At 46.2% G+C, this 10,642-nt stretch overlaps 1 protein-coding gene across 1 annotated transcript in view; it reads right to left on the reverse strand.

Annotated features, from left to right (window-relative positions):
* HUNK (hormonally up-regulated Neu-associated kinase) overlaps positions 1-10,040 on the reverse strand; it is an 81,656-nt gene extending 71,616 nt beyond the window's left edge. The window contains exon 1 of the mRNA XM_039522760.1: positions 9,311-10,040. Coding sequence (XP_039378694.1) covers positions 9,311-9,568 — 258 coding nt within the window. The 5' untranslated portion in view covers positions 9,569-10,040. The remainder of the gene's footprint in view (positions 1-9,310) is intronic.
* Between the last annotated feature and the right edge of the window lie 602 nt (positions 10,041-10,642).

The raw sequence follows: 10,642 nt of genomic DNA on the forward strand, positions 1-10,642 counted from the left end.
CCTGTTCTGTTCATTCCCTCTGAAGCATCTGACATCGATCACTGTCGGACGACAGGATACTGGGTTAGATGTACAACTGATCAGACCCAGTATGGTCATTCTTCTGTCTGTCCCACCCAGAAAAAGCCACGCTGCAATCTACAGCCTCTTCAAGTGTTTGCATATGGACAGTAGGGTGGTGGTCTGTTCGGTAGGTGATATGAGACAGATAGAGACTTACTCTCCTATATACTGAATCTCCCAACATTCTAAGTATCCCCACACACTTAAATGTAAATGGCTGTTAATATAGCTGCCTATGTCTTTTTTGAGTCACAGTAAATTCTTGGCACACAATTGCCTTGGCTGGTCTAGAACAGCCACAGTGTAACTAACTCTCTGAGTGAATCTCATTCAGGCTCTATGGAAGCCAAATAGCACTTCTATGACTCAACACCTGCTGAGAAGATCTGGAGCGATACTATTCCCTATACGCCTATTTCAATCATTCATAAGCACTTCAAAAGGTAAAGCAGGCCATGAAGTTCAAAAGAGAATGTGCCCGCTACAGCAGTATGTAATTTTGTAAACTGTATGCAGAGCAATCTGTCATTGACAGATGACAGATTCTACAGGACCTGTTATGCAGGTGATTTTTACAAATACTTGCTTTATTCAAGAAGTACCTGCTGAGGGTTAATAGGAATTTCCAGCTCTCTACAGAGTGCTTGTTCTTCCCACGTATCCCACCCTCGCATTTCCAGGATTTTAAAATACACAAGTTAGCACCTGTTTGCTACAAAAATGTATTCTAAAAACAGAACTTACTGTGAAAAGGCCACCTCTAATATTAGTCATTTTACCTTTATGGCAGAACCTAGAAAACTATATTTTTAGTAGCTACTTCCCACTAAGTAGTTAGTATTGTCATGCAAAACACTTGATTACTAGGACCTAAAAATGCACCTTTTTAAGATCAACAATAACTCTAAAAAAACTGATAAATAGATTTTTCAGTGGATTAGGAATCAAGCAACTCAATTTCTGCAACTACTTGTGTAGTGCCTAGACCTATCCCAGAATGCAATTAAATATCATTTCAGTTCAAGTTCCTTTATACAATCTTCAGCTCTAAAACATTCTCTAGCCCTAATATGTTGTCATCCTATGATACGACACAGAGGCTTTCATATATCGTATTAGAGTACACAATAGATCATCCAGCCTCCTCAATCTACTGAAAGTACAGACAGTCTCACTCAATTATATTCAAAGGGACATAGCCTCTTCTGTCTGCATTAATGCCATAAGGAATGATACCTTGTGAAATCTATTTCTGGCAAATTTTCATTGCTCAGTGGCTGGCCATTCTGAGTCTAAAGACAATGAGTTTGAGACTACCTGAGAAAATACCATGAGTGAGCCTCCTATCATTCACTGAATTACTATATAGCTAACTCAACCAAGATTTCATCATCACAATTTAAGAATAAATCTAAATTAGCATGCTACTAAAAGAGAGACTGCTTCCTTAGAAGTAGCAAGAAAGATTGTCGGAACTGAAGAATCTTACAAATCAATCCTGTCCCCAAAAATTTTCAGATTGTATGCTGTGATATTTTCATCTAAACAGCAATGGAAAAAATAATCTGTTCAATATTCTCCTATACTCAGCCTAAATGCATTTAATTGCATCACGCATAACTAGTCTTTTTTCATGACCAGAAAGTAATCACATGCCTGTTGTTATGAAAATCTTAAACCACAAAAAGAACGGTAAAAGGTTTGACCTAAAACCCTCAAAAAGTAAAGACATTCATAGCTAAAGCTGTAAAATCTAACCTTAATTCACCGTGTTGTGCCTAGGTATTTGCAAGAAGTACAGGACTAAATCCAGGTTATTTTACTCACAAGTGTAGTCCCATTAGTTTCAGCAAGACTACTCTAGGGAGTAGCGTTACCAGGATTTGACCCAAAGTACATAATATATCACAGGCTGTCTGAAGGTGCCTGAAACACCTACCAATGATGGGGTGAGGTAACAGCAGAGTTTTGGCATTCACTTTGTATTGCCTTGATCTTGTTCTATACACAATGCATTGTAATGCATCTGAACCTAGTTGGGGCCTCATTAATCCAAAAATGTAATGCCTAAGTACATACATGTATGAAACAATAATATGTATTAACTCCTCCAGAGCTGTTAGGGTCTCCTGCATCATGCCTCTTTGGGTACCTTAATTTACTTGGAATTTTGAATTACTGTAATGGGCTCAGGTTGTGCCAATGCAGCCACCAAATATTAGCACTAAGGCTTCACATTTTTATGGCATTTTTATTGAAATCACATCAGTGCCCTTGCTCAATAACTGCTTTACAAAACAAAATCAATTGCCAATTTATTTTTCTTTTTTCCAAAATATATGAAGGGCACCAATCAGCATCATGGAATCATAGGCCTGAAAAATGTCAGTTTAGAAAAATACAGAAACTACCATGATCCTGCAAACTGTTCCACATGAGAAGACCTTTATTCCAGCGTGGAGCCTCTCTCAAGTCAGTGGGACTCCACCTGCAGGCACACGTGTCTGCCCACGCAGATCAGCTTACAGGTTTGAGCCCTAAATGATTTCTTTTTTAAATCTGCATGGGCTAAAAGGTTTTACACAATGGTTTTCAGGCCTAGTGAGAGAGCTGTGCACTGCCAGGCAGCATACCTGGATTTTAGTCCAGACTCCAGACCAAGCTCAACATTCCCTCTTAACTGTACAACGAGACAAGTAAGATGTCACACCTCGTGAACATTTCTTGCAAAGCAATCACAAATGTAATTTGGAGGGGCAAGGGGAAATCAATGAAGTAACTATCATATAGAGGCTGGTCTTACATGCCTTAAAATAGAGCTCCTATTAACTTCAATGTGGCTTTGGCTGTCTGATCTGGGTAAGGAGTACAGTATTGAACCCTTAGTCATTTAGGGCAAGAGTCTGGTACTTTTGTGTTGAGTAGTACGCTACTCCTCAACTTGCCCCACCGCAGTCATTGAGAATTCTCCAGGAACTACTCAATATAAGGCTGGCAGATTCCAGCCCTAAAAAATTAAGGCTTGATGAATGAGTAAATTAATCTGCCTCTTAGTATATTACCATGCAGGTGGGGAAGGACATTGACATAACAACAAGCTACTTATTAAGTAAAACTTCCCTTTTTACTGACCCATCTCCTGTGCACTGGTGTCATTCCCTTCCCACTTTTATTTCTCCTCCCCAAGTGACTCTCTCTTCCAATTTCATTCATGGAGGTGCTTGCTCTAATCTCCTCCCCCAAACCCCACACACCAAGCAACGGAGTCCAGGAAAGCAGATGTTTGTCTTCCCCACCTCATGCTGCAGTCAGGGCTCAGTTGCCTGTGCTGGGCTCTGTGTAAGCTGGCTGGAGGCTCCATCAGAAGTTCAGTAGAGGAGTATGTACAGGAGAGCTGCGTGTCCATCAGCTCCATGCAGGGGCTGAAGTTCAGGTCTGGGGTCATGTGTGCACCTGAAAGGGAACATTGTTGCTGCTCTTTGTTCCCAGGGCAAACAGCAGGTATGTGAAAACTGATCTGGCTAAAGTTAAACCTTTTGGGGGTTCAGAGAAGTTCACATCACTATTATTATTATTTATTATTTTATTACTTCCATGCACTCCTGCTCTTCCTTAGTTTCAGCCAGAAATAAAAGTGGAGATGCCAAATATCACAGGAATTTTCCCTGTACTTCCAACTCCAGTATTCCAAAATGTACTCACATTCTCACCAAAACATTCCGATTATTCAGGCAAAGAGGTTCACGTGAGTTTTGAATAACAACTTTAGAGGCTTACTTGACACAAGCCAGCCAGGGCTTGGAATGCCAGGGAGATGGAATGCTCAGCCTCTAAAGAAAGGTGGATGTCTTGAACACTCAAAGTCAACGTCAATGCTTCTGTCCAATCTGAAGGCAACACTGACAGGCTCAGAAGAAAGTCACATCTAGTTCTTCACTGTATGAAAGATGCAGGTCCCAGAAAACAACTTAGGGTCTCAAGGTTGGGGGCCCTGACAGGTGTAAAGAAAGGAAAACATGAGAGGCCACTGATAGCTCTGAGAAGAGCAGGGAGGATTTGATAGGCAGGGTGTGATAGAATGTATTTGGAACCTCAGGGGTTAGGGCAGAACCCTCCTGAGATAACAACATCCCACCCCAAGCTGGTCTCTACCACCACCCCATCTCCCTATGCAGTGGTTTATCCAGGAGAGCAGGAATTAAACAAGGGGGTTTGTTGGGAAGGTGGGCCTTTTAACCAGCAATTAGAAGCTACAGGCCTGATCCTGTGTCTTCTGAAGTCAGCAACAAAAACTTCCAATGACTTCCATGGTGCAGGGTCAGCCCATCTGTGACTTGCTGACTTGACTAGGGGAGCTCAGGAAGAAAGCAACTTGCCTGTCCACAAATAAGGACACTAGCCCACGTAACTGAGAAAGGTGTTTCTCCAACACTTTTACTGTTTGTTTCTTTTGTTATAATTGCTGTTATTCAAGACAATGAAGAAACTATGAGTCTGGAAACTGACAGAGAGAGGCCAGTAGGGGGGGTCCCCTTTTTTTTTTTTTTTTTTGTTAACAGACTGAAGTAAATGTAGCAATCCAGAAAAGGGGAGGTGGGAAGGACATGCACGTGTAGGTGTCTTTTATCAACCACAGAATTAGATGTATTTGCTACTTCGGAGAAGCATGGGGTTGGTAACAGAGGAGAGCAGGAAAGGAATTTTTTTTGCACTCCTATAACATAATAATCGCTAACCCTATTATTGTTGCCATGGTGAGTTTCAGGGCAAGTCTCATGTTAAATTTCAGCCCGTAACAAATTTCTTCTATAACTGGAGTTAAAAACTTGAGCACAGGAATTTATAATGGAAATTATGACAATCTTAACGATAGCTGCATTTACAGCGCCACTATAATTAGAGTACATTATACTCTTGTCATTTGCTTACCGTGATCTGACTGGTTAAAATAAGCTGTCAAACTCACTCTGAACAACTGTAGAGAAAACTCTTTTTAGGATTTTTTAACTCATTTTATTATTGTTTGTATTTGTTTGCATTACAGTAGCACTAAGAGGCACCAATGCAGGTTGGGGCCCCATTACGCAAGGCACCATACACAGTAAAAAAGCCTTTGCCCCAAAAGAGCATACAATCTCAATAGACAAATCAAAGGATAGGAAGTGAAAAAGAGGCTTACTGAGATGAAGTGACTTGCCCCCAGCCACCCAGTAACAATGCTGGGACTAGAACCCAAGTTTCCTGAATCCCCATGTAGTATGTTAGCCACTAGTTCTACAACTTATTTACCATTATGGGCCGCATATGCAGCTCTCTGTGTGTTATGGGGGGTGGAGGGGCCCACATCCACACAATATATATACTACCTGTATGGCCCTGAGGATGTCACATGGGTCACAGCTGGGTGCTGATTGGGTCACAGGTTAAGAACCACTAGGGTGACCAGACAGCAAATGTGAAAAATTGGGACAGGGAGTGGGGGGGTAATAGGAGCCTATATAAGAAAAAAAAAACAAAATCAGGACTGTCCCTATAAAAGCGGGACATCTGGTCACCCTAAGAACCACTGCACTAGACCACTGTGTCTCCAAAGTAAGCCCCCATTTTTGTTACTCAACTATATTTCCATAGGCTGCATATAAAAATTAAAAAGATTTTAAAAGACTTACGTGAAAACCTTCCTTGGAGAGAAGTTTCAGGTCAATGTGGGACACCAACATTAGTCATTTTTTCATCACTTGTTGCACATAAGTAGGAAGGCCAGATTATCTCAAAATTAATAGCTTTTCATTAGCTGGAAGGTGCTCCCTTTTTTGGTTTTTGCCGCCATATCCATTTTATCAGGACCAGGGCCGGCTCTAACTTTTTTGCTGCCCCAAGCAAAACAAAAAACAAAAACAAAAAAACAACCCGAGCGCCGCCCCACTGAAACAACCCCCTGAGTGCTGCCCCGCCGAAACAAAAACAACTCCCCTGAGTGCCGCCCCGCCGAAACAACCCCCCAAGCACTGCCCCGCCGAAACAAAAACAACCCCCCTGAGCGCTGCCCCACCGAAACAACTCCCCCAAGCACTGCCCCGCCGAAACAAAAACAACCCCCATGAGCGCCACCCTGCCGAAACAACCTACCGCCCAGTGCCGCCCCGCCGAAACAAAAACAAAAACCCCTGAGCGCCATCCCACCGAACCAAAAACAACCAAAATAAACCCGAGCGCCATCCTGCCAAAACAAAACAACAAAAAAGAGCACTGCCCCACCACCCCAAGATTGGCTGCCCCTTAGACGGTGCCGCCCCAAGCATGTGCTTGATAGGCTGGTGCCTGGAGCCAGCCCTGATCAGGACACATATTATGCAAAAGCCCAATACACCCATGATGTATAATTTCCTTGGTTTCACGAGTTACACCGGGAATGAACTTAGCTCAATAGGTCCAATGAGGTTTTAGTAATCACAAAGTGTCCTGCATTAGACAAGTCTGGTTGTTCTCCATTGACAAACTGGCTAGAAAAAGGCACAGATTTATGGGCTCAAACAAGGCCGGACTAATTGTATTGCTCTTTGTCAACAAGCTGGTTTTCCTCCAGTGCTCCTAGTACTGACAAACCAAGTAGTTACTATTCTTAATAATATTGGTGACCTCATTTTTGATTGCCGTAGGAACTGGAAGTGGAAGAAGCACAGAGAAGAGCAACAAAAATTATTCAGTGTATAGAACTGCTTCCATATGAGGACAAATTAAAAAGACTGGGACTGTTCAGCTTGAAAAAGAGATGAATAAGGGGGATATGAGAGAGGTCTATAAAATCATGAATGTGCAGAAAATGAACAAGGAAGTTTATCCCTCCACATAACCCAAGAACCAGGGCTCACTCAATGAAATTAGTAGGCAACAGCTTTAAAAACAAACAAAAGGAAGTACGTCTTCACACAACACACAGTCAACTTGTGGAACTCATTGTTAGAGAATGTTGTGAAGTCCAAAAGTATAACTGGGTTCAAAAAAATAATTAGATAAGTTCCTGGAGTATAGGTTCACCAATGGCTATTAGCTAAGATAGCCAGGGACCCAACCCCCGTGCTCTGGGTATTCCTAAAAAAAGTGGGACTGGATGAAAGGGGATGGATCACTCAGTAATTGCCCTGTTCTGTTCATTCACTCTAAGCATGACACCAGCCACTGTCAGAAGACAGATACTGAGCTACATGGACCAGTGGTCAGACCCAGCATGGCCATTCTTATGTTCTTATGCTAAACGATTCTGTATAAGATAGTAATAAACAAACAAAAATGAGTCTCCATAAGATGACTTCAATTCTTACTAATGTCCTCTAAAAACTAAACTATGTGCTACACATTCCAGAGTGTGACAATGTCAACAACTTCTAATCATAAACACAGTCAACCCAAAAAAACCTAGCTCTCATTTCAATAAGAAAATAGTATCTGTCTTGCTTGTAGACATACCAGATTACACAGTGACCAATATTGCAACAGTTAAAGAGGCTGTGTTCTTTACCACAATGTTTAAAGCATATTTATAACTAAAAGCAAAAGGTGAAGATAGAGAATTGAATAGTCTATATTGTATTATAGTGATTAAGACGTTTTATAAAAAAACAAAATCTATAATTCTCAAAAATCTTGGTTTATTGACAGATTGAAAATACTATTTTTGTGTTGAATGTTTAGATAGTCAAACTAGTCATAAAGTTCAGTATACAGCAATTCAGATATTTTCTTTTTACTGTCATATAGAACCATGCTAATTTTTTCTTAGGCATAAAATGCTATCTATCAATGGAAGTGACCCTCAAAAACCCCATGATTTTTCATTTTGCACCTCTGGGTGCTGGATTAATAGCCTTCTTGCAGACACAAGTACCATCTAAATTGTAGAGCACAGGCATAATGCCCAGCCAATGAGCCTCAATCCAGTTAGAGGGACTACCGCTAGCAAAAAGGACAGTTTAATCAATTGCTGTCCTTTCAATCACAGATAACACTCAGTCCTAGTGGGAGCATCTCTCTGCTCAGATTGCCAGCAACTATACCAATTGGGATGGGGGGAAGGGGTGGCGGCAGACCCTTATCTGCCCCCTGTGGAACTGGGAACACCAAACTCATTTCACATAGGAAACCAAATCCCAGAAACCCACTTAGGAACAAATGCAATCTGCAAGAGAGCTGTCCACAACATGCCAGCAACAAGGAGAGGGGAAAGTCGCCTCAGTTCGCCCTTAAATAAGCAGAACTGACTCAAAACTCAAATGAAAAAGTGCATTCTCTTTGTGAGTGGGGAGCAGGAGAGCTGCTCTCAAAGTGTGGAGGGAAGCTGTCCATGGGCGAGATTGGGGGGGGGGGGAGAGTGAGGGGAGGAGAACTTACAACACATATACAGTAACACTGCGGTATCACAACTGTAAATGGGAGCCTTTGGGGCCGTAACTGTAGGGACACCGCAATATTCCTTGCCAGGAGAGGGGCTGGTTTAACAGGGATCTGTTCCGGGGTGGGGGGGGGGAGTAAACTGGAGGAACTGCCCCTTCTAGTAAGTCTGCGGGGAATGGAGAGGCGCTAGCCCTTTGAGCACACTGAAGGAGATGGAAGTGGGGGAGTGGGGAGTTGCCCTCGGGAGTCCACTTGGTGGGGGTGCGCAGAAGGGAGCTGTGCCTGTGGCCAGGATGGGTGCGGCTGGGGAGGGACAGTGGGAAGCTGCCCCTGTGGCCGGGATGGGGTGGACAGAGGTGAGTTGCCCCGTGGTGCTGCACAGTGGTGAGCTGCCCAGCGGTTAGGGTGAGTGTGATGGATGGATAGTAGAGAGCTGCCTCCGGGATCGGCGTGCATGGGGGGGAGGGGGAGAACTGTCCCTCGGGGAGCGGCGTCGGGGTGCATGCCGCGGAGAGGGGGGGCTGTCCCTGGCAGCAAGGTCGGGGTGCATGGGGGGAGCTGCCCCCCCGGGGAGCGGGCTCGGGGGTGCATAGTGGGGGAGCTCACCCAGGGATCGGGGTGCATGGCGGGGGGGAGTTGCCCCCTGAGGAGCGGGGTCGGGGTGCATAGGGGGAACTTCCCCCCGGGGAGCGGGATGCATGGGGGAACGGGGTGCATGGAGGAACTTCCCCCTGGTTAGCGGGGTGCATGGGGTGGAGCTGCCCCCCGAGGAGCGGGATCGGGGTGCACGGGGGGAGCGGCCGGGGCTGGGCAGGATGGCTAGCGGGGTGGGTGCGGGAGAGCTGGGGGTCGGTACCTTCTCGCCGGTCACCACATGCAGCCCCTCGCGCACTTTGGCGAAGGACCCCTCTCCCAGCTTCCTGCCGATCAGGTAGTTGCCGACGCGCTTGGTGTGCTGGAAATCGCGGAGCCGCTCCCGCGCGCCCGCGGCGCTGACCCAGGCGGCCAGGAAACTTCCCTCCGAGCCCAGGGGCGGCTTCCGCGGCTCCCCGCCATCGCCGAACCCCGCGGCCGGCGGCTCGCTCAGCAGCCCGTCTCCCGCGGCCGCCGGCATCCTCCTGCCCCGCTGCCGCTACTGCTGCTGCTGCTGCCGCCGGGCACCTTCGCTCGGCATCGGGGCAAGTCCCGCCTCTGCAGAGTCCCCCCGCGGCCAGCGGCTCTGGGCGCCGGCCCCCAGCTCTGCACGCCCCGCGGACAGGCTGCAGCCAGGCGCTCGCCTCCCGGGCGCACGTGGGGATTGGGATGGGGTGGCGGGGGGCGGTGCTCAGGCGCCTTCTCCAGGCAAGGAGAAAAGTTCCTCCGACCAGCCGCGGGCTAGACTTGGGGGGAGGTGGGGCGGCCGCTCCAGCCCGATCCTCTCCGGAGAGCGCCGGCAACAATGCAGCGTGCAGCCAGCCTAGCAACTACTGAAGGCGAGCGAGCAATGCTGGCACACAGCGCATCACGTTGAGGAGCAAGCGAGAGCCAGCTCCCGCAGATCAATTGTCTCCAGTCCCCGTGCAATCCGGTTTCCCTATTGGGTCTGTCCCTCTTTACCCCTCCCCTCGCTCTGTGTGTGTCTGTCTCCCTCGCTCTCCTGGACTGTGCAGAGAGAGGTGCTTTCTCTTTGCTTGAGGCGCCCTCTCGGCCGGGGGAGGGAGGGGAAAAGCCTCATTCCGTTTGAATGTGCAGTAATTTAATCCGATCACACGCGGCGGGAACAGATGTGATCTAAACTCAGCACAGCAGCCTGAACATTTTCAAACGCTGGTTGCCCCTCCTTCCCCCTCTGCTAGTGCACGGCTCTCAAAACAGGACACCCCAAAAACCCTCTCCCAGAGAGAAAAGCCACCTGAAATTCATGGCGGTGCACCTCTCTATAGATAATTAGACTACAAATCCCAGCTCCCAGCCAGATACAGACAGTCTACGTGGTTCTTTTTCTGGACATGTATGTGTGGGGTTTTATTTTCTCGTTATGTTTTATTCTTGCTTGAGAATATTTTTATGCTGCTCCGCTTTCCCCACCTTTCTGCTTGTGAACACTTCAGGTGTGTGTTTTTTTCCCACTCCTTTGTTGGTGGAATGTGCTCCAGAGCTGAGATCGTGACAGTTCTGCTAGTGAATGCATGAATACTTCCCCCCCACA

This window comes from Mauremys reevesii, linkage group 1, assembly GCF_016161935.1.
Source record: "Mauremys reevesii isolate NIE-2019 linkage group 1, ASM1616193v1, whole genome shotgun sequence".
Taxonomy (NCBI): Eukaryota; Metazoa; Chordata; order Testudines; family Geoemydidae; genus Mauremys; species Mauremys reevesii.